A 24,426-nucleotide genomic window follows, 5' to 3' on the forward strand; every position below is an offset into this window, starting at 1 on the left:
TCACGTGCTAATAGCTCTTTGGTGTTGTTTTACTGTCTAAAGCCCCCTGGTGGACCATAGGCTGTACAAAAGGGTGAGTTTAGCTGCCTGCTAGCCAGTGTTTACCTTTATCTTCCATTTTCAATATTTTGCTTTTTGCTTGCTTGCATGGGGCTGCAGCCTAGGTATGCCAGTAAGTTTCACATCCATTTTGAATGAAATAAGACAAAATGAAAACTAACCCTAATTACTAACACTGCTACTTTATACAACATGAAAAACAGTCACATACAGCAGATGTACAAATGCATGAGTAAGCGAGAGGGAGGCCCTTCTGAAGCCGCCACAGGGCATGCTTAGAACTCGGTGGAGTTGGAACAAGGCTGCACTGGAAGAAAACGTCAAGCAGGTGGTTATTTGTGACTCAGATCATTGGCCACAATGCAATTCTCTCAACTACCGCTGTGTCCAAATTTCTAAAGCAAAAAAGCTCACCAGGTGATACTGGCTTTTTTTTTTTTTTTTTTTTAACAAATCGATTTCTTGTTTAGAGTTACTATTTCCCCCATCACCCTGTTCCTGTAGTTTCGTTTTGTAAATCTCCCTTTCCCTGGTGCCATGAGGTAAGTCAGCACATGAAGCTGCCCTTTCAGAACCAATGCAGCGCATTCATTATTAAAGAGCGAGCAAACCCGACTTCCAGAATTTAATGGCAATGCTGAATAAAGACGATGGGGTGGAAGGTGTGTTAAATCTGCATATTTTATATAGCAGTTAAGAGTGGACATTCCAATAGAATTTGTATTTTAAAGAAATGATGATGAAGAGGTAGGGTAGCCGATGGACACTGTTGGTGTCCTTGAGGTTTTAGACTATGATGCTGGTTTGTAGGTATACACAAGGGGCAGAAGTCTCTGTCAGAGGCGACTGCCACATGCGTGAAGGTAGAGGAAAGGATTTAGTGTCAGGAAATTGATTTAAAAGACAGGGATATAATTCACCCAAAGCAGATTCGAATGTAGATTAATTTGACACCTTTTATCCGATGGACTTAAGAGAAGATGCCCTTAAGCAAATAACAGGGGAGCAGGGGAGCCCCCACCCATCAACTCCACTCCATTCGACACCCTCCCTTTTTAACCCCGACTTGAGTCATTTGTAAGATTTCTGAGAAGAGATTATAATTCAAAAATTCTAAAACTAATGTTTCTGAAGCTAGTATTTTTCATCTAAGTGCCTTTATGTCGATGCTGGTATTTATTCATTGTATTTTAAGTCAAAGATCATCTAACTTCTTCTTAAAAGGCTTTCAAAAGATAGTAAATATCTTAGGCTTTGTGGGCCACACAGTCTCTGTCACACCTATTCAGCTCTGCCATTGCAGCATGCGAACAACAGTAGGTAATATATAAATGAACGGTTATGGCTGTATTCCAATAAAACTTTATTTACACAGATATTCATTGGGCTAGATGTGGCCCCTGGACTGCAGTTTGCTGACTTATTCTGATAGGAGAATTGAGTTTTTATAAGTTCTTCCTAAAATAAGACCCAACCCCTATATCAGATTTAAAGTCTCACATGGTTAAAACCATGGGCAGTCACTGAAAGAAAATGTATGTAAAACAGAATAAAGCAGTTCCGCTGGTCTGTAAATTTACTAGCTAGTCCTCTTGAGAATTAAGCAGCTGTTCACAGTTGTCCCATGTGGTAGAACTGGCTCAGAGATGTCTGTGTTTGAAATTTAAAAAAGGGGACAAAAATCCCCACTTCTTTCTCTTTCCATTCCCTTTCACTCTCTGCATACATAAACAATATTTGTTTCCACTTAAAAAAAAAAAAACCCCGCAAAAGAGCAAATGCAGGCCCTAAGACTCAGTTTAACAAAACAGTTGTAGTATCTTGCATGTGACGTGCAATTAACACGATCCCTGCAAGGAGCCAACATTTGGCAAAAGTGGTTGCCTACGCACTTCGGAAGCTTGTTAGCTTCTGGTACGTCAGTGATCGTTTTTAAGAGAACGTTTTCCAAAGGTGCTTTTCAATGTGAGAGTCCCTACCATAACTTCTTTAGCACCTGCTGCATCCATCAACACAGGCTCCTAAAACTCCTCCTCAGGCACGGAAAGTTGGAATTTCCTGACACCCCTGTGCCTCCCGGGCTTCAGGGACTTTGAGAGAGAGCAGCTGAGAAGCTCAGATTCCTTCTAGTATGGTCCTGTCTCTCTCCCTGTGTGGATGGAGGGCTAGCTTATCTGTGGCTTTGTCTAGTTACCGGTAAGATCTCGACCCCTCTTGGTTCGGTCAAGAGACCAGAGCAGAGACGTCCCACAGTGGCACTTCCTCCAACAGTCCCCAAGCTGAAATGACTCGTGGGGAGGGAGGGCATTCTCTGAGGGGAGTTCTTACTGGTGGAATTTGTGTCAAACGACTTAGCATACTTTTTTTTAATTAATGTACATACCATACTTAAGACATTTAAGCTTTCTGCATCAAAAGATGATATTTGATAACTTGAACTCAATTTTGTGGCGCGGTTTGTCAAACACCATTCAGCCGCACGTCCTCAATGGGTGAAGCGGAAGGGTATGTAGAAAGGCAGACGAGGTCAGTCATCGGAATTAAGGCACAGTACACCAATCTTCGCTTGGGGTTGGCTAAGAAAAAGCCCCCCGGTGCTCTCGGCCGAGAGTCCTCGTGTCTTCATGCAGCCTTCCCTCCAGGCTTAGCCCCTAATTCATCCAGGCTCTTAAAGTGGAGTTTCCAAATTCTCCAGCTTTTCCTAGGGATTTGATTTGTCTTGGGCACAACTACTTCCCTTTTAGGAGAAAACTTTTGTTGTGCACAGAGAGATATTTAAATCGGCAATCTTAATTATTTCTCTGAGTTAACTTAGGTGTTGTATACTACTTTCCAAACAATGAGGATTGCTGAGGTTGAAGAGGTTTTTGAAGGGCACGTACTGAAAACCTGACTCTCCGGCTGGGTTCCGATTAAATTGACCAGGATGTAATGTAGTGTCCTAGCAGAAACCCAAGATACCTCATACGTAAAAAAATAACAAATAACTGAATTACGTGACAGATTCATCCTCCGGGTATTGAGACTAAAGAGGACAATGCCTCTTTCTCCAGTTAGAAAATGGTTTTCCCACTTCCCTCTTCAAGATATTTGGGGTTTTGTGGGTATCAGGAAGTGTTCTCATAGATTAGAGAGACTATTCTCTGAAGAGTGATTCCTGGACAAATCCTTTTTTCCCCTGAGATGTTATTTCTGTGACGGGGCATTATGACCTGTAACAGTCACTACAGGTATTATCAGAAACAGCGGGAATTCTGGTTTTCAAATAACCTATTTTTGGAAGTTGTTGGCCTAGTCCCCGTGTTCAGTAAAGGTGGGTGAAGCTATCCTCCTGGCATAAAAGAACCCTAATTGGGGGGAAGAAGAGGTAACTCTTTCTGGTGACAAATGTTTAAGCAACAGATTTTCTCTCTGACAACTGGTTTTCTAAACACTGAACTTTACCAGATGCTGCCAGTTTTCTTGGTAAGTAGCGATTTCAGCACTGACTCTGGACAGCAGTCCTGTGAGACACCTTCAGGGGGTCGTTGTCAAGTTCTGCGGGTTCCGTTCATACTTCGTGTTCTGTTGTATATACTTTAATCCGAGGGACAGTTCTCTAACGATGCCCAAAAGTATGTTGCTTGATTGAGAAGAGTGGACGGTGCTCTAGGTCAACAACGGTGCCATCACACTTTAGTTAAATTTGACACGAGGTGTAATTCCCAGGTGGCCTGATACACTTGGTGAGGAGTAGGAAATGAATGTGTGGGATGTGTCATCATGGATGTAATTCAAATATCCAAAGTAATTTTGTCTTACTTGCCTCTTTTAGGAAATGAATATTTTTGGCACACAGTGGTGTGTGTTAAATTGCAGACAACATGCTCTGTGTCATTCTTATTGGGCCTCTCTGTCTTTTTTGTTTTGCAATCCAAATGAGATTTCTGGAAAATGGCAAGATCTCTCTTTTCCTAAATTCCCCACAAGCTATTGCAGCTCTCAGAGCAACAGGTAACTAATCAGAAAGCCGCATCTGGCTGCCCTGTATATTTTTGACGTCCAGCATTGCAAGAATATATCTGCTGAAATCCACTGACTCATGAAACATTTCTCTGGCTGAGCGTTACCAAGTAGATGTAATGAAGCGGCTTTGCCTTATGCTTTACCCATGGAGCCATTGTTTGCTACAAGTTTCGGAAGCAGGCCTACCTCATTTATTCGTGAATTCTCATTGGACGTCTGATGGAAATAAACCCTGTGTGGGCTTCTGCTGGCTTTCAGTGCTGTTGCTTTCCTACATCACTTCAGTACATTAGAATGCAACATTCGTTTTTATGTTTTCTCGTTTCTTTTTTTTCTTTCCTTCTTTCTTTCTTTCTTTCTTTTTTTTTTTTTTTTTTTGTTGTTGTTGTCGTTGAGACCGCAGCAATACCCCAAAGTGGGGATTATCTTCAGCCTAGAACGCTTGGGCAAATCCCGGGGTTGTCTTCCATTTTCATAGCGGAATGGCTGCAGGGGAAAGTCGCGCTGCCCTGATTGCCTCCCCTCCCAGCCAGTCCCTGGAGGGCCCTTTCCCGAGGTACCGACTGGACTGACGCGCGCAGCTCAGAAATGTGCTCCCGGCGGCTCTCCTTGCGGCCGCGACAGCCTCGTAGCCACAGAAGCTGTGGTTTCTGCCCCGGGTCAATGGTCTTCAGAGCCCCAAGGAAGACTGCTTTGCCTGTCTTCTGTGCAGTGGAATTCAGAAGCAAGCATACACACTGTATACGGGGTTTGTTTTTAGGTGACCAGGACATCCTCAGGTTAGGCTGTTTCTTGGCCCTGAATGAATGCAGCAGGTGTAATTCCTTTAGAGAACCAAAGCCTCAGTAACCAGTAGCTGAGTTGGGACAGCACGTACAACGCAACGAGAGTTGATGGAACGCCTGTCTGTATTCTAAGTTCCGCAAATACGACCACTGGATTTTCCAACGTAATTCCAACTTCAAACAAACCCGGCCCACATTTACCAAGTTTGTGTGCCAAAAAAATAGGCTTAAAACACAGGTAATGCCAGTGACACCAGTTCAAACAATTGATGTTGGTTTTGGACTATAGAATCAGTTTCTTTCTCCACTGAATTTTTCACTTGGTTTTTTGTGTCATGCGAGTACAATATTGCTAGCCATAACGGATGGTGGGATGTAGTCATAACGGATGGATAGGAAAACATAAACTTTTTTTTCAACCTGGAGAATGATGAGCAGAAATAATTATTATGAAAGAAGTACACTCCTTGTAGCACATTTTGGAAATACAAATAAGCAAGGAGAAAAACCCAGAGGTAATTAACGACTAAACTTTCATTGTGACCCCTCTCGTGCTAAGATGTGTGTTGACATGTGCCTGTTAGTGGCTGTTCATGTCCTAAGACAAGGCAACACCAAATTTCTGTAACTGTTGAAACTCTGATCTGAAACGTCTGGTTTTTTAGAATTGGCTAACAAAAATTCTAGTATCAAATGCTCGAAAACTACTTTGGTGATACAGTGAATTGTTTTGCGTTTCTCTAGAGGCAGTATAACATTCAAACGTTACTTTTTGTCCAATTGACGTTTGACGTAAAACAAAAAGAAAATTAGGTACCCCTAGCCCATCCTAATAATCTGCCCTCAAGTGACTTAGAACTCGATTTACGGCTTCAGTAGGGCAGATTGTGAAAGTCTCTCAATTTCATCTCAACTTTGAGAGGTTAATTAACATCCACACAGTCTGCCAGTTGGAAATTGGAGGAGGCTAAAAATCTTCCACTTCCTTGATTCTTATTCCCACTTCTTTCACTTCTCAGATCTATTTTATAAAGTTGGTAGGTACATTTTATACGGAGGAAATTTTGTTCTGCAGAACACTGTAATGAAAGCAACATAAGGTCTTATAAGGGACAGCATCTCAGAGCTGAGGAAATACAGTTGTTAGAAATACAGTTGTGAATTGTTACCAGGTTTCAACAATACACTCGTCTCGCACCATGGAGATGTTTCCAGAGGCCTTTGGAGAAACCAATACAGTAATTGTTGTTCTTTTTGTTGATTTATTTATTTTGAGAGAGAGCACCAGCAGGGGAGGAGGAGGAAAGAGAGAGAGAGAGAGAGAGAGAGAGAGAGAGAGAGAATCCCAAGCAGGCTCTACACTGTCAGCATGGAACCCGGCAAGAAGCTCGATCCCATGAACCGAACCTTGAGACCATGACCTACCTGAGCCAAAACCGAGTCGGACGCTTAACCGACTGAGCCACCCAGGCGCCCCCAGTAATCGTTTTTTTAATTGTTTTGTTGTCCTGAGGTATATCGGAGGCAGCAGGGTGGGGAGGCGAAAGGCAGACAGGCCTGGGCCCAAATCCCTGCTTGTTACCTGTATTGTCTGGGGCAGGTCGCTTCATTGGTGTAAAAATCTCAGGTTCTGCATTTACAAACTGGAGATGATGGTGATGTGTCTGGAGGCCTAAACAAGGTAACAAATACTAAGTAGCCTGTACAGCTGTTGAAACAGAAGGCCTCTCTTCCTCTTTCCCTAAATCCTCCTTGAGCGACTTTCTGTAAAAAAAAAAAAAAAAAAAAAAAAGCCTATGCCGTTGAAGCCATTCTGGTATCATTTATAATGCTAACGTTCTGTAAAACCTTCATCATGGAACTAAGAACTGAGCTCTCCACTGTAGCTCAGAAGCGATGCAAGCCTAGAAGACGTATCTTGAGATTGGGGCGTCTCCTTTTTCCAGCACAGATGATCATCGTCACCTCTGTGTGTATGGACGTGTATCTCTCCTTCACCCAGAGCCGCGCGAGGCTACCGCCACTTCATAGCAGAGCATTTACATGGTGACCTTAAAACCTTATGGGAATTTAGTAGACTCTTTCGTTAATTTCAAGAGAAATTACAAAAAAAAACCAAAAACCTACAAAAACAAACGTGACCATTATAATGAAAAGAAAAACGTTTAAGGTACAGGCCCCATGACCAGCTGATTACAGCTTCTTCGGTATGAGACTGTAGAAAACGTTTCTGGTTTATAGTTCACCCTCCTTTTTCTCTCAGTGATGAACGTGATATTTTTATAGCGTTCGTCTTCACTCTAGAAGAACTGTGGATGGATATCTGTGTTTATGCTGTCAGATTTTGAGTTCGGAATTCTTCAGATTCTAGAAAGCTCATCAGTGATGGAGTCACTGTTGCATATTTGTGAATGAGTTCTGTACTAGTGCAGAAACAAGATGTCGCATGTGAAGCAGCACGCACACTTCGCGGTGACTCAGCCACTAGGTCTGCACAAGTACAGACACTTTGCATGCCCGGAGCAAAGGGGGCATCAGTGCATGCCTGGCATTTTTCCAGCCAAAGGGCTGTTAGTATAGATACTGCATGTTTAAAAATTGAACACACGACACGGCATGTTTCAATTTTTAAAAAGCCATTTCTTTATCAAGTATGCATGTCCAAAATTAGGGACCTATGATGATGCACACTTCTGTACTGTGATATGATCCAAATTACCCTAAAATTTAATAATCCGTGGTATATTTAATTATAAAATTGAAAACTGATACCGAGATCCAGTTAGGAACACAGCAATGCGTTCTAAACGTGCCTGTTAAGAAAGAAAGTTGACCGTTCTGAAGAGACCGTTTGATCAAGCTGGACCTGGTGTATTTAGTAAATATATCAGACAAATCAGGTTTCCGAACATGGTAATTCTTTTTAGTATTAATGATGATGGTAATAAAGCTTTTTTTCTGAGAGAGAGCAACTTCTCTCTGAAGAGATTGCATCAACTTGGCAGAATATTCAGAAACGATTCTGCTTGGAGGTGGTAAATATCCTGTTTTCTTAAATTGCTGTAATAGCGTGCGTGCAGGCCACTGAGTCCGAGCCTGTGCGATACAGCAGTAACTCACTACTTGTTTTCAAAATGTTTTCTCCCCCGAGTGTTAACAAGAATCTATTTAGAAAGTAAACTGGCATTCGTTTTAAAATAGAATGTAAACACACTGGTATCACTTAATAGGAGACGCTTTATTCTTAGAGAATCAGAAAAGTGCGTTTGGGAATTCCCTCTGTAGATAGAGGCCCATATGAGCGACAGCCAATCAGACTTTTCCTTGTCGTGCTGCTGAGACATAGGGCATACGCATCCTGAGAAACGGCCGCTTCTGTTCGGCTAAACTCCTTCTCCCGCCCCCATTTTTGGGAAACACAGGTTATGATGTGGTACGTTACGTAGAGCTGCCAGCTGGGTGCCATATACAGCACATGCTGACTTTACTAGTAGACCCCGAAATCACACTTGGCGTTGGATCTTTTTGCTCTTAAGGCAAGATCTGAATTCTTTTTCAATGAAACAAATAACCCTCCAACTTACAACCTGCTTCCCGGCACCCCATCCACATCGGGGGGTCGTATTCAAACCCCACGGCAAACAACTAATCTGATGCGGACTTTCCATGACTGTTGATAACCATTTCATTGAAATTTGTTGACTGCAACACGTTTGATAAATAGAACAGAGTACCTTACTGGTATGCATCTGGGAGCTGTTGCTGTCCATCTGGGAGCACTGGGGGAAGTGACCTGAGCATCTTTTAAAGTTACGGTGTGGAATGGGAGGAAGGTAAGGAATTAACGAAAATCAGAAAGACTCCACGATACGTAAGCGCAGTAGCCCGGCTGTGCAGGTGCAAGGTCGGCTTCAAGATCTCCAACAATCTGGAGTCTGTGAGCAAAGCGGTTCAGTCCCTGGGTGTATCCGAAGCTAAGTAGAGGCGTGTGCAGTTTCCCTAACTTGCCTCATGTGGAATTAATTGCAGGGCGTCACTGATGGTCCCAACAGGCTTCGAAGAAAGCTATGTGAAGAGTCAACCCTTTCTAAGATTGAGCACGTTCCTGTCACACGGGACTGAATGCAGCCAACTTCAGTTTTGCTTTGTGTTGAGAGCACTTGATACTGAGCAGTTTCAGGAAGGGCCGTGTCTTCCTCCTTGAATATCTCCCCCAGCAGTTTAGCAGGAGTTTCTTTTGCCATCAGTCCTCCAAAGGGTTTTTGTCTTGGTTTTTTGTTGTTGTTGTTGTTGTTGTTTTTTGTTTTGTTTTTTGGGGTTTTTTTTTTTGGTTTGTTTTTTTTTGTTTTTGCTTCAGAGGGATCGGTAATGCCCTTCCCTCCGTTTGGCCACAGTTTCACTAAACAGCTATCACCTGGTGTTCTGTTCTGTTTCTCTTCCAGAGTGAAAGAGTTGAGAAAGGCCAAGGAACTTGAAGACATACAGCAGCATCCCTTAGCAATGTGACATTGCTTTTCAGACTGTTTTCATTTCTGTTTTTAGCAGAGACATGCAAAACTACGACACACACACGCACGCACACACGCACACACACGCACACAATCCCTCTGCAGTTTTGGGGAGATCAGCTGCAGGATTTTAACAGGAATGTGTTGGTCATTGCATTTGCACTTTCATGGACAACTTTTCATTTGATCAGCAAGACATCTTGGAACTCAATCTTCTGTTGGATCATGGGAAAAACAAGACACCACGAGGAATCGAAAGAGGCTTCCTTTCCTTAGGAAGCAGCCGGTTTCCTTCTCATATAGGGCTGTATTCAAACATCGTGTGGAACTGTACAAATATTTATACCAAAAATATAGATAAGCAAAGGTGGGGATGCGCTAGCAACAAAAGAGAATGCTGCTCCTGCACCTGTCAGTTACTTCCAAGAAGCTGAATCTTTGGGATTGACTCTCAGTGGAGGGCTTAGACCATACAAATCTTCATTGGGTCCGTGTGTTCGCGTTTCCTTCACTGGTTTTATTTTCTTTGAATCCGTGTTTGTTTTAATCTCTACAGCACACTTAATGCAACTTTTGAAATCTGCAGGTTTTTAATGTCTTGTGGAAATTTGCAGAGGGGCGGGTGTGTGGTAAACGGGGAATGCATGGGAATTAATGAGAAACAGCTCACAGAGTTTAACTTTATTTTCTTGTCCCCACCACCTCCCAGGAACCTGCGAGTGTAGTGACCATCTCGTCCCTTTTGTCATGCTCAGCACTTTCATTTGTGGGCCTTACTTTCATGTGCAATGAGATTTACTTAGAGAATTGGTACAGCATGTAGCTTTTCTTAGTAACCTTGGAAACTGTAGTCATTCTAAGGAATCATAAACCTTGCCTGGACATTTGCCACCTAAAAGATCAGTGTGGTGCTGCGTTCTGGCCAGTAAATTCCATATTTTTGGCTATAATCTCATCCAAACTGAGCAGTTTCTGTGTATATATAGAAGGTAGAAACGGAAAGCGAGAAAATATTTGAAAGGGATTATATTAATTGCTAAATATTTTATTCACAAAGGTCGATAACATGGCGAGATAAAATTATTTGTATAGTTTTGTCTGAATGAGCGAGAAAAATGTGGATGTATTGTTTGTATATATTGTATATATTAAAACAAAGAGATATGTGCATGAAATCAAGAAAAAAGAAATGAACAAAAGCAAAGCATTAGTGGCTATGGTCTGTAAAATGAAACAAAAAAAAACTTTATTTCACTATAAGAGTACTTTATTTTAAATGTTCTTTAGAAGAACATTTTGCTAAAGCATGACTAAACTGGAAAAAAAAAGAGCTACTGTATTTAGACTTAGGATAAAAGGCAGAGTAACATTACTTAAAAAAAAAAAAAAAGGATATGTTTACATTTAATTTTGGCTACCAGGAGTTTATTTTATTTAATTTAAAATTTTTTTGCCAATGGTGCCAAGTAATGTGAATGCTAATATTGCTTAAGAAAATTAAGTTACTTTCGCTAAACAGATAATCATAAGATGAATCCGTATATAGCTTAACACCATCCACTCACTCCAACAAAGAACACTTAGAACGATCAAAACCTGACAAAAGAAATAGTACGAAAGGTTGAAAAATGTCTCGCGTTTTCATATCTCCTGCTGGAAATCAGAAAATGTAACAAAAATTGCACACACAAAAAAAGACTAAAACTTTAAAAGAGGCAAACTGGTCTTGTAAGGTTGTCATGGTCTATTACTCTTTCTATATAATGAGGAGCCAAAGAAATCTGATGCTTTTAAAAATTAAACTACTAACGTTAAATTGAGAGAATAAAGTTCGCATTTGCTGATGCCAGTTTAAAACTCCCAGGTTAAGTTTCAGGATCAGTTGGTGTAAAGCTGAGATTAAATAGTTTTGGTTTTTTTCTTCTTCTTCTTCTTGGTTCTGGCTGCCAACTGTACGTTAAAACTCAAGGCTTGTTGTGAAGCCTAAAAATATTCACAAATAAGCTTTTAAACTGGCGTCTTTAGAAGGAAGATAGAAACAAACAGATTGTGGTAAAAACTGGGGTCAGTGCTCTTGGTGCCTTTTCTATAATTGTACTTGTTTTTTAATTACTTCCTTTCACTGCCAACCTCGGATTACTGTAAAGTATATGTCTTACCGCTTGTGATCAGCTTTGACAACGGTTTCAGCCCCACAACTAGTAGCCACCTGTACATTTGTAAACTGACCTGGCTCCATTTTGTTTTTAAATGTGTGGGTTATGTTGCAGCTGTTGCACACACACCCCCCCCCCCAACCCCCAGATACCTATTATTTTACACGATTTGATCTACAGGAGGACACTGAGTAATTTACAAACACGCAATTGTATTCATGAATGGAAACAGAAGGTGAAAGCCAGCTCTTTCAGAATATCCTATGTTAGTACTGAATTGAGATCGGTTTATTCCATTTCTTATGGTACAAATAAGTGATCTTTCGACAAGAGTAATGACCTCAGTGGATTTGCTTGAATCCTCACATTTATGTATTCATTTATTTTTTTTTTTTAATGTCTCCCATGCTACATTATTAGCTGAGTAAGTTAGAAACTTCTGGAAGATAAGGACTTACATAGAATTAGGAGGGTTCTTCTGGAGGGGATAGGAAGTAGGTTCAAAACCTACCAGTGTAGCCTACCAGTACAACTGTGAATCCTGGGTGAGGTACAAATGCACTTCCACTGAAACGAAGCATTTCTGACCGCTTTTTCTTGGTTGTGAATCTTAATTTTGAATATAAGATGATAGGTAAGCGCAGCTTTCTTGGATAATCTGAATTCCCAAGTGCCAGGAGTAGGATTTCATTATAAAATTAATAGCTAATCTTATTCTGTCTCCTGAAGATTTAATTGCTATTCTTGTTACCCATTTGAAATCAGCTGTACTGTGTGAACGAAATAAAGACAATAACTCGAACCCCTCTCTGGCTGCACGGGTCGCTTATGGCAGTTCCACACAGTAGTTGGCGCCCAATGGGGGGTCCCTGAGACTTGCATGTAAAACTAGTCTAGATGTCTTCTTTTTTGTAAGTTTTATTTTTGTAATTGTGCATGTAAAGCATCATTGAATCAATGGATCTGTTGAAGAACTCAGCTGCTGGAAACCATGCAAAATGTTTTGAATTGCCCTTAAAATATGGAAAATGTTTTCTGAATGCTTTATATTCTTTCTGCTGTAAATTAAAAATGAAGAAAATTTCCCCATACTATGTGTGTGCTTTGCTTTAACTTTACCTGCTATTGAGACCCAGGGTGACCCAGTATGTTTCAAACCATACATTTTTCACGTGTTTCCTTAGATCTAGAGACAGTGTTGTGGCATCGACTATTACATAGTTTGGGACATGTCCGTGAAAAAGAAAAAAAAATTAATATTTATTTATTTAGAGAGGGAGAGCACGAGTGGGGTAAGGGCAGAGAGAGAGGGAGACAAAGAATCCCAAGCAGGCTCCACACTGTCCGCATAGAGCCCGATGTGGGGCTCGAACTCCCGAACCATGAGATCCTGACCTGAGCTGAAATCGAGTAGGACATTTAACCGACTGAGCCACCCAGGTGTCCCTGAAAGAAAAACTTCACTGTAAGCCACCGTCCCTAGAACCCTTGCTTTCCAACTGTTTTCTCAGGTGCCTCTCAACTGGCATACTGGTTACCTGACACATAAAGACACCAATTTAAATTCACCTCTGCAGCTAAAATCCTCTGGTTTTCAAAAGGCATTTTCCAACTGACTACTACTATCTGTCTTCTTTTCTGAGAATTCTGTCATCCTCTCCTTCCCTTTCACTGCAGAGTGTCACCTTGTCTCCCTGGTAGTCCCTCTCCCACGGAGTCCATTGCGGTGCTCCTGCCAGACCACGTCTGCAGGGTTATCTCCCAGCTCTCCCAGGCCCCAGTGGTTTCTAGACCCAACCGCATTTAAACGACATTTTCCTTTCTTGTTTATCCTCACTGTCTTATTGTCTTATTTCACCTGTGACCCAACCTGCCCCTTCTGTTGGTTGGTGCAAACCTGTGCAAACCATTTCCATTTCCACGGTTGTCGTTGTTCATGTTTGTTCATCCCTTGCCTGGGAATTCTCTTCTCAGCTACTTACCCAACTCAAATCGCACCTCCCCTGGGACACTCTTCTTTATCCTAATACACATTAACATTTCCCTTTTCAAATTATTACACTGACAGAAAAGACAGTTCAGTATTTCAGTGTTTTATTTTTCCTTTCTCATCCGATCTCCAGGCGACCTGGCAGTGTTTTTCAGAGTTTTGTTTGTTTAAGGGAGGCGTCGTCTACGTTGGTAGGAATATTTTCAATAACCGCTTTAAGTTCATTGCAGAGTAACTCTCCACCTGCAGCCTATCAAAAGCTGAGGACCTTCTCTGCCAGGGCCCGGGGAATACAGAAACGTAGACACTAAACAGTGCCTGATGCCCAGGCTCCCGTCATGGTCTGTGCGGTGACAAATAAATATTTGAGTCACAAATGAACACGGAGAAAGGAGTCTAACCCAATCAACGCCCATGATAAATACCCCAAACGGACTCCCTGTCTCATGTTAACAAATCTTCGGGGGGAAGCGTGGTGTCTCCAGGACCACTGGGTTAACGGGAGACGTCACGCAGAAGCGCGCAGTCAACCCCCAGGACTGTCAAGGCCAAAGAATAACGTACCCGGGCCCAAAATAACGTACCACGCCACGGCTCTTATTCACCTACACAGTCCCTTTCAGCGTCCTGCGGCGTCACAAGGTTGGCGGCGGGCAGAGAGCTTGCAGCGCGACAGAGCCCAGCGCATCACGCCGCCCGCGTGGTCACCCCGCGCCGGCCGCCCAGCCCTTTCGGGTGGCCCCGCCCCCGTGACGCCCCGCCCCCTTCCGGCGCGCCCCTTCGCGGCCGCGGCCGGTGACGTCATCGGCCCCGCGCCTCCGCCCCGCCCGGCTCCCCGGCCTCCCGTCCCGCTGCGCCGCTCTGCCGACCGTCGCCCGCCGCCGCCAAAATGTGAGTGACGCGGCGGGACGCGGGGCGGCCTCGGGTCCCGGAGGGCGGCGGCCCGCGGCTGGGACCCTCCCCCGGCACGGTTCCCGCCGGCCGCCGCTCGGGCGTGAGCTTGCGCGGAAGCTCCCGAGGCCTAGGGGTGGGCGGCGGCCCCTGGGGTGCTGGCTGCAGGCGGGCCGACAGCCTCGCGGCCGTCGGACGATCGCGGAAGGGACAGGGCGGGGTGGGGAAGCCAGGGGCTTCCCGGAGGTAGGAAAAGCCCCCACCCCCGCCCCTACCGCAACCCCACCCCTTCTCCTCTTGCCTCACCCCCCGGCCCAAGGTCCCAGAGGGGATCGGTGGCCACTGCCTTACACCTGGAGCGCCTGCTCGCTGCCTGGTGCTGGGCTGGGCTCCGGAAGTTGCAAGGGAAGAGACCTCGGCCCCGTCTAGAGGCACCTATGATCAGAATGGACTCAGGGGCAGACCTGTGGACCTTCTCTGTTTAAGCAGAAGCTGTCTTGTTGTAGTGGCCCTTGAAAACGTGGAGTTTACCGTGGTAACATTGAGAGAAAACCGTCAAGAGTCACGAGGACCCTCTGTCCCCCTCCAACCTGTTCGTTGCTCACCTACAGAGGAGCAAGGAATGGGTGCTTTCCCTGGGTTCCTTGTAGGAACTAAGGATCACCACAGGAGTGTACCTGGCTGAGGCTGCTGGGCCAGTAAATTACAGTGGTGAAGATCTAGATCCATAGAATTCTGTGGAACCTGGTCTAAAGACAGACTCCACCGCAGCCAGCTGCGTTGACTTTCGTAACCCCGCTTTATGCATCTGTAAAATGGGGTTAATAGTACTACCTCCCTCAAAGAGTCGTGAGAATTAAATGAGAAAACTCTTGGAGAAAATGTACCAGTACATGGCCCTTTGCGATTATCTATCAGACGAAACGATAAATAAATAAACTGTAAGGGCAGGCACGGCATCTACTGCATCCCTGGTCTTTGACACCTGGTAGGTATAAATAACTTGAATCAATGGATGCATCAGTAGCTCTTGTATGCGAGACATGTGCCAGGTGCTGTCTTGGACACAGGGACGAGACCTCTAAGGCACAGGAGTCCGTGATCTATTAGGAGAGCAAGACATTACTGACCACCTTTGAACAACATGGGTTTGAACTATACAGGTCCACTTACAGGTAGATTTTTCTCTGATAAATACAGTACGTGCTGTAAATGTATTTTCTCTTATGAGTTTCTTAACATTTTTTTCTCTAGCTGACTTTATTGTAAGAATACAGTATATGAGACACCTAACAAACAAAATATGTATTAATCAACCGTTTATGTTTTTGGTAAGGCCCCTGGTCAACAGCAGGCTGTTAGTAGTTAAACGTTTGGAGGAGTCAAAAGTTGCATGCAGATTTTCAACTGTGGAGGGGGCAGAAGAGGTCGGCGTCCCTTACCCCCACCTTGTTCAAGGGTCAACCGTGTGTGTGTGTGTGTGTGTGTGTGTGTGTGTGTGTGTGTGTGTGAGAGAGAGAGAGAGAGAGAGAAATCAAAGTGTGACCAACCTAATAACAGAAGCAATGAGGAACTTCAAAGCCACAGTGGTCAAGAAAGATCTGGCTGGGGAGAAGTAAGGCATTCAGCAAGGATTTTAAGAGAGGAGTACCTTTTAAGAGAGGAAGCACCACTTCACCTCATCTTTCCCACTCGCGCCACCCCTCCTACCTGCACCTCGCTGTTCCTGACCCTGTTTGTGTAAATACATTTCTCTGTACTGGAAAAGTGGCATTCTGTAACTGTTTATAACTTTGAAAACCATTCTTACCACAGTGAGAGAGCAGACGAGTACCGGCTGCATTTAAGTGGATGTGTGCCTTTAAACAATTGGAAAAAAAAAAAAAAATTGGGAGGTTGAATTTCCCTATTGTAGGATCCCTGATCTTAAGATCAGGTGCTTCAGTGATGCAGAGTAGATCTTATTAAACCTGCACTTTAGACCCCGGTCACTTTTAATATATGGATGAATCTTGAAGATTATAGGGGAATTAGAAGATACGTCATTTAAACCTTTGTTCATTACTGTAGGAAGGATTTCTCTTTCTGCTTTAGTTCTACCAGTGAGGGTCTTGGAGTAATGTCTTCATACGTACAACAATGTAATATTTGGAATAATAATTTACTCACGCTTGTGCCTTTACACATTTCAGGTCTACAGGTGCACCTGCAGGTTCGAGTGCTGCCTCTGGCAGTAACCGAAGACTTCAGCAGACACAAAATCAAGTGGATGAGGTATTGTTCTAACATGTTGCCCACAGTGACTTTTAAACCAGCATGGGAACACTGGAAATAATTCTGTTTAGAAAAAGTATCAGAAAAGCATGAATGTAAAGGAAACTTTGACCGTCTCATAAATGTAACAAAAATGTGTCCCCTCCTATTCTGAAAGCTCTGAGCCAAGCTTCTGAGAAGTTAGTCTCCAGATGTCATGCTGGTTTCCCTGTGACTGAACCACATATCTGAACCACAAACACTCCTCCTGAGAACATTCCTCCAGGAACCACCTTAAAGATATCTTTTGCTGCAATTAAAAAAAAAAAAAAAAAGGAAAAAGAAAGAACTACTTTATAAAATAGGGTAATAGAGTTTTAGATTGTTCAAGCCAAGACCAATCCCTCTTAGCAGATTTTTCATCAAAATGCTTCTTACGGTAGCCTGACTAACTCGTTCCCAAGCTTGAGCAAGCCTCAAATTCAGTTCCGGTTGTCACCCATTCGTGTACAGAAGGCAGGTGCTAGCAACCTGCTCTAGCCCGACAAATCTGTATTTGTGGGCGTCTCAAGTCAGAGGACCCTCAGAGCATCTTTTGTTCTGCTCTGCGTTTGCAGACCCACAATGGAAGACTGTGTGAGATTCAGACTAGTATTTATGTGGCAATTCTGTATTTAGCTTTTTGAAAAAAAATTTTTTTTAACGTTTATTTATTTTTGAGACGGAGAGAGACAGAGCATGAACAGGGGAGGGGCAGAGAGAGAGGGAGACACGGAATCTGAAACAGGCTCCAGGCTCCGAGCTGTCAGCACAGAGCCCGACGCGGGGCTCGAACTCATGGACCGCGAGATCATGACCTGAGCCGAAGTCGGCCGCTTTACCGACTGAGCCACCCAGGCGCCCCTGTATTTAGCTTTTTGAGGAACTACCAAACTTTCCACAGTAGCTGTACCATTTTGCATTCTCAACAGCGACGTCCAGGGGTTCCTGCTTCTCCACATCCTCACCAACACTTGTTGTTTTCTGTTTTCTTGGAGTGTAGCTGTGCTAGTTAGTGAATATGGAAGTATTGCATTGTGATTTTGGTTTTCATTTCCTTAATGACCAGTGATGTTGAATATCTTTTTTATGTGCTCGTTGGCCATTTGTACACATTCTTTGTAGAAATGTCTATTCAAGTCTATGGCCTGTTTTCTGATTGGGTAGTTTCTCGTTTTGTTGCTGGGTGGTAAGCGCTCTTCATATATTCTGCGTGTCATCCTTGCGCAGGGGCCATGCTAATCTTCTCTGTATCGTTCCAATTTTAGTATATGTGCTGCCGAAGCGAGCACGCTCTTCATATATTCTGGATATTACACCCTCTTTAGGTTAAAAATCATTTTAGGGTTAAATGATTTGCAAATATTTTCTTCCATTCTGTAGATTGTCTTTTCACAGCCTTGATAATGTCTTTTGATGCATAAAAGGTTTTAATTATTATTAAGTTCAGTTTATTTATTTTTGTTGTCGTTCTTGACTGGGTGTCAAATCTATAGCTAAATCTAAAGTTATGACGGGGGCGCCTGGGTGGCTCAGTCGGTTGAGCGTCTGACTTCGGCTCAGGTCATGATCTCGCGGTCTGTGAGTTCAAGCCCCGCGTCGGGCTCTGCTGACAGCTCAGAGCCTGGAGCCTCCTTCAGGTGTATCTCCTTCTCTGTCTGCCCCCACCCCTCCACTCTTTGTCTCTGTCTCTGTCTCTCTCTCTCTGAAAAATAAATAAACATTCTTAAAAAATAATAAAGTTATGACGATTTGCTCTTAGGTTTTCTTCTAAAAGTTTTATAGTTTTTAGCTCTCATATGTAGGTCATTCATCCATTTTGAGTTAATTTTTACATATAGGGTGAGGTATAGGGGTCCAACCTCATTGTTTTGCCTGTGACTGTCCCATTGTCCTAGTACCATTTGCTGAAGAGACAGTCCTTTTCCTCACTGAATGCTCTTGACAGCCTTGTCAAAAATCAATCAGCTGTAGATGTTTGGGTTGATTTCTGGATTCTCAGTTCTGTTCCATTGGTGTGCATGTCTGTCTTTATGCCAGAGGCACACACTTTGATTACTGTAACTTTGTTGTAAGGTTTTGAAATTGGAAAGTCGGAGTCCTCCAACATTTTCTTTTCAGTATTGTTTTCAGCTATTCCGGTCCCTTGCAATTCCATAAAAATTTAAGGATCGGCTTTTCCATTTCTGGGAGGAGGTTGTAGGGGGAAGAAGGACAGTGGAATTTTCATACAGATTGTGTTGAATCTGTCTGCCTGTACATTGCTTTGAGGCATCTTGCCATCTTAACAATATTAAGTGTTCCTATCTATGAACATGGAATGTCTTCCCTTATAATTAGGTCTTTAATTTCTTTCAGCGGTGTCACAGTTTTCATTGTGCAGAGCTTTTGCCTCCTCGGTTTGATTTATACCCTAGGTATTTTATTCTTTTGGATGCTATTGTTTATGGAATTATTTTTTTAATTTCCTTTTTCTTTCTAGTATATGGACACATTCTGATTTCTGGGTGTTGATCTTGTAACCTGAACACTTACCGAATGTGTTTATTAACTCTAGCAGTGTGTGGATGCTTTGGGATTTTCTGTATGTGAAATCGTCTGCAAATACAGATTTTATTTATTTCTTTCCAATTTGGTTGTCTTTTTTTTTCTTTTCTTGCCTAATTACTTTGGCCAGAACTTCCAGTACAGTGTTGAACAGCATTAGTGAAAGTGGGCATCCTTATCTTGTTTCGATCTTAGGGACAAACTCTGTCTTTCACTTTCATGTTGAGCATGGATATTCATTGTGGGTTTTTCCATAAATGCCCTTTCTCTTGTTAGGGAAGTTCCCTTCTATTCCTAGTTTGCTGAGTGTTTTTGTCACGAAAGAATGAGCACCGCCCCCCTCCCATTTATAAATGGAAGTTTGGCCCAAAGTAATAAAGTGCTGACCTGAAGGAAAACGTGCTGTTTACTTCACTGAGCCTTGTGTTTGTTCTTCCCTTCCTCTGTGTGTAACTCGGTGTGATCACGTTCGTTCAGGTGGTGGACATCATGAGAGTCAACGTGGATAAGGTGTTGGAAAGAGATCAGAAGCTCTCGGAATTAGATGATCGTGCAGACGCGCTGCAGGCTGGAGCTTCCCAATTTGAAACAAGTGCCGCCAAGCTGAAGAGAAAATACTGGTGGAAGAATTGCAAGGTAACTTTCTTTTCACTGGTTTTTGCATTAAGTTCTGCAGTCTCAGAGGGGCAACTAAGGCTCCAAGTATGGGACTTCTGTGAATGTTGGAGGTGAGTTGGACGTCCCGTACATGGAAATTTGGATTGACTCTGAGTCTAAGGCACTGACTGCCTGCCCTTTCCCTAGCCCCTCAGCTAGGAATTCTTCAGGTTCTGTGGCTGACCTTAAGAAGCACATAGAACGGGAATGTCCAGAACCAATCATAAACAGAAGCCGCTTTCAACCCCTCACCCCCGCATCGCCCTGAACACAGACTGGCCAGAGAGGGCTGGGGTCGGTGGTCAGTTGGCATGTGGTTGAGTGCATGGCTCCAGCGTGACGAGACAGGGCAGCTGGCGAGCCAGTGTGCCCCACAGGAGCACGGAGAGCAGCCCCGCAAGGAGTGTAGCCCAGAGCAGATGTTCTGCAGCTACCAGGGCCCGGGTGGACCCCACCCCCTTCCTGGGACAAAAGCAACGCTTCCGGACACACAGGACAAGTTAGCAGCCCTTCCTTACGTGAAGAACTTGTGTGCACAAAATAGATGCCTTTCTGGGGACCGCAGGCCATCTGACCGTCTTACAAAAAGCAGATAAATACCTTCATGCCCCGAATGAGAACAGGAAACTTAGGCTTTAAAAATTGTGAATCATTTCAAATTGTAGTGCACCTTAATTCCTCTGCCAGTGACTAGAATGCGACGCTCCTCAGTGAGCACGTTGACCTCTGTGTTTGAAATGTGAAATGGTCTGTTTCACAGATGTGGGCGATAGGGATTGTCGTCGTGGTCATCATCATCATCATCATCATCGGTGAGTTCTCTGGCCTCAGCTCCTCGTTCGGGTCTTCTCTGTATGTTCACAGCTGACCTCACGTACAAGAACTCAGAGTAAAAGTTCCCTCAGAGCTGGTAGTTTACTCCACAGATTTTCGTTTTCTTCAGTAAACGTTTTAAACACTTGAGTGTTGTTTCGTCAAAGTCCAAGATTTTTTATATAAACATTGATCCTTTGAAGTTAGAGAAAATGCATTCATTGTCACTGACCCACCCTGTAGGTCAGTGGTGTCCTGTACCTCTGAGTACATTTTCTTTTTTTAATGTTTTATTTATTTTTGAGAGAGAGCGCGCGCGTGCGCACGCGTGAGCAGGGGAGGGGCCCAGAGAGAGGGGACAGGATCCCAAGCGGCTCCCGCGCTGACAGCAGCGAGCTGAGATGGTGACCTGAGCTGAAGTCGAACGCTCGGCCGCCTGAGCGCCCCCAGGGGCCCTCACCGAGTACCTTTTCGTCTGATCCTTCCTTTTACGAGAAACAGTGTGGTCTGCTGATGAAAAGCGTGACTGCCTGTTCCCCGCCATGGTTCCACTGCCATCAGCTGTGCGGCCTTAGACAAATCGCTGAACGTCTCGGAACCTCCGTCTCCTCATTTGTAGAGTGGGGACGATAATAGCACCTGCCCCACGTGTCTGTTGCGAGGACACAACTGGCTGATCCGTAACAAGCGAATAGGGTGGCGTCTGGCGTTTAGTGGTGCCAGCCGTGTAAGTAAATAAATCCGTAGACACACCCGCGCGCCCACAGAAGTATTACTGACTGGCATTGCTGTTGCTACTGTCGTATCTCCTCTTGGAACAAGCCGTCGGGGTTTTTAGCCCCACCCGTGGGAACCATTTGCAAAAGCAATTCCTGCCATCCTTTCCTTTCACGGTGGCTTCGGAGCCTCGGCACAGTTGTGGAGGGGCCCCCAGTACGCAATCGGCCAGATTGATGTTCGCGTTTAGACCGCGACATGCAGGGTCAGCTCTGGGTTCGCCCCGAAACACTAAACTGCTGTTTCCTCTGTTCTTTTTCCGTCTCCCCTGCTTGTTAGTGTGGAACGTGTCCCCGTGAAGAAACAGTGAAGCTCCGGCCTGCTGTTCGAGAAACCTCTTCAAGACGTTTGACTTAGAACCTGCTATACTCTCGAGCTCGCCTACTGTTCTGTCTAAAGTGAATATCTTCTGTTTGTTACTGTCAAGTTTAATTTCTGGGAAACGTGCCTTTGTGATCGTAAGCACTCCAAACTTGAAGTGCGGCCACCCGGCCCACACTTGGCCCGGCGCCTTCAGACTGCCGCGTGGCTGAGGAAGCGGACTTGAGTTCCAGAGTGTCGTAACCTGGAAGTCCCGCTGCGTGATTAATTGCCATTAATTTCAGTTAAGGGGATTCGTTCCCAGAGGCTCCCCCTGTCACACGGCATCTTCAGAACCACATTTTAAACCTTTAGGTAATCAGAATTCCAGTTTGTGCCTTCCAGAAAGAACACTACTGCCTAACACAAATCTGTAACCGTAACAGGTTGTGCCTTACTTTGCTACTTTTCTGATCCCCTGTAAGAGAACTCTGTACTGTTTGTAAGCACTACTGACCCTTGCGCCGTATTTAAAAATAAGATTCTGACCGAGAGTTTTTGCTCTTACCGTAGATACGAAGATGTTTACTTTCCTGTTACTGTTTTGTATCACTTGCTAAAAATGTTATTTTCATCGGAAATAATCGCCTCTCGAAAACATTTTTACAGAGCTGAGGCCATGACCAAAGTTTCTATTTTGCCAAAAAGTTAAATGCCAGTACAGCGTCCTCAAGTCTGTTCCCGACGGATAAATTCAGAAAAGTGACAAATGGAACTTAAGGTGCCCTTCAGAATTCAAATGATAATATTACAGTGAACCTTCTACATCCTATCAGGCCCTTCTTGCCTTTGAGATGCTGTATGTGGTGCAGCTCCCGCCTGCACCCCGCGCCCCCGCCCTGATTGAGCATTTCTCCCAGGGGTCAGAGAAGGTCTAAGCTAGACTCCAACCATCTCCTACCCAGACGCCGATCTCTGTCTACCCAGAGGTTTGCAGATTGTCGGCTCTGGACTCCAGTAGGTTTCTAATAATTACGTGAGCAGCAACTTTATAGCCTTCGAGTGAGACCCATCTGTGAACTGGTCATTAGGTGGCCCCGTCCCCATAGACGATGGCTTTTTGGAGTTTGTTTCCTATTTTTGTCCATATTCCACTTCCTAAGTCTGTCTTCTAAATTACGCTTTCAGCGAGGCATCGGTCAAGGGTGGATGACTCTTCTCACGGAGAATAGCTAACCAGAGACACTTTCTTTTTTCGATGTCATAGACTGTGTGCACAAGATGCTGCTTTGGAAATAGCGTTGTCATCTGAGAGACTTGTGTATGTGAGACTCTCGTCATCAGGGTGTGTGGCTTAAGGATGGGAATTTAGGTAGGAATGACAACAGGCAAGGAGGCGCTGAGGGAGAAATACAGAGGGATCAACACTCTGCCCGCTGTCACGGAGGATTCTAGAATTCCTGTTCACGTGCTAGCGTGTGACTTACAAAGCAACAACAGTTGAGGTGTGCGGGAACACGGGCTCCATTTGTTTAAGATCTGTTCCCCTGACATCACTGAAGTGATGCAGTGTCGAGGACACCCCGGCTGGGAGAAGGAAGCAGCGGTCAGCGTCGGGACATTAGCTCGCCCTCGGCTCAGGGTCCCTGGCCGTGTCTGACTCTGAAACCTTGGTGCTCCCTCCTTGCCTGACGCCCAGTCCCATGTAACCCGCCGGCTCCTGCATTAACCCAGGGGCACCTCGCTTGTATCTGTGCATTTGGCTGGGAACTTGCCCACTATTATGAGCTGAATAAACTGTTTATAAACTTGATTCTGGTACCTGTGTGCTTGTAGGATAGCTGCGTCCTGGTCCAGGTCTTCCCAGCGGCGTGCCTTGCTGCCGCCCCCACCTCTCACCTCCTGGTCCCCAGCCCTTCCCCGTCCCCTAGTGCACAGAAGCGAACCCCTCCCCTCGTGAGCAGTATAGGACGTGAGTGAGGAACTGACTTTTCCACGGTTACCGAAATGGTCAGGATCCGGCTTTTGAGTTTCTTAAATCTGTCATCTTTAAAGAGTGATGTGCAGGGCGCCTGGGTGGCTCGGTCGGTCAAGCATCTGACTCTTGATTTCAGCTCAGGTCACGATCTCACGGTTCGTGAGTTCGAGCCCCGAGTCAGCCTCCACACTGACAGCTCAGCGCCTGCTTGGGATTCTGTCTCTCCCACTCTCTCTATCCTTCCTGCATGCATGCTCTCTCTCTTTCAAAAATAAATAAATAAACTTAAAAAAAAATAGTGATATCCAGGCTGGCCGTGTATATGGGAGAATAGATAGCCACCTATAGGGCACAGGGGTAGCTAGTACTCAGATGGGTGACAGACTTCTCCAGACACGTGGCTCGTTTTGACTCTGCATATCCTTTCCCTTGAAAACACTTTCACTCTTAATCTACAATCCCTAGGGAACAATATAAAACGGGTGGAAGTAGCCTTTGCTTATGTTTACAATAAAATGCCAGTTTCCGATGAAATCCTATTGAGAGAGAAGACATTGACTTCTTCCCAATGCCTTGGATAGATGGTCACTGCTTTTCTTGTCTGACCTACTATTATGTCCCAGGAAAGCACTAACAATAGAATTGTGCTGTTTGTTCAGGACCTTTA

At 44.3% G+C, this 24,426-nt stretch overlaps 2 protein-coding genes and 1 non-coding gene across 8 annotated transcripts in view; 2 read left to right on the forward strand and 1 right to left on the reverse strand.

Annotated features, from left to right (window-relative positions):
* The window catches only part of CAMTA1 (calmodulin binding transcription activator 1), an 851,919-nt gene extending 839,305 nt beyond the window's left edge, over positions 1–12,614 (forward strand). For all 6 annotated transcript variants that reach the window (XM_042949355.1, XM_042949357.1, XM_042949361.1 and 3 more), the window contains one exon: positions 9,293–12,614. In XM_042949355.1, the coding sequence (XP_042805289.1) occupies positions 9,293–9,356 (64 nt within the window). In that variant the 3' untranslated portion in view covers positions 9,357–12,614. The remainder of the gene's footprint in view (positions 1–9,292) is intronic.
* Positions 12,615–14,310: 1,696 nt separating this feature from the next.
* Positions 14,311–23,594, forward strand: VAMP3 (vesicle associated membrane protein 3). The gene is made up of 5 exons (XM_042949362.1): positions 14,311–14,395; positions 16,588–16,669; positions 19,712–19,870; positions 20,652–20,703; positions 21,761–23,594. Coding segments are annotated over exons 1-5 (315 nt in total). The 5' UTR covers positions 14,311–14,393; the 3' UTR covers positions 21,781–23,594.
* LOC122228933 lies at positions 17,872–17,979 on the reverse strand. Its single transcript, XR_006206819.1, has one exon. It is a non-coding gene; the product is annotated as a U6 spliceosomal RNA (small nuclear RNA).
* Positions 23,595–24,426: the final 832 nt, after the last annotated feature.

Source organism: Panthera leo, chromosome C1, assembly GCF_018350215.1.
Source record: "Panthera leo isolate Ple1 chromosome C1, P.leo_Ple1_pat1.1, whole genome shotgun sequence".
Taxonomy (NCBI): Eukaryota; Metazoa; Chordata; class Mammalia; order Carnivora; family Felidae; genus Panthera; species Panthera leo.

What these genes read in the sequence shown, in the direction of transcription:
- VAMP3 (XM_042949362.1), top strand. An exon ending in ACTGGTGGAAGAATTGCAAG is followed by an intron (nt 19,871 to 20,651) that starts GTAACTTTCTTT and finishes TCTGTTTCACAG; the next exon opens with ATGTGGGCGATAGGGATTGT. An exon ending in CATCATCATCATCATCATCG is followed by an intron (nt 20,704 to 21,760) that starts GTGAGTTCTCTG and finishes CCTGCTTGTTAG; the next exon opens with TGTGGAACGTGTCCCCGTGA.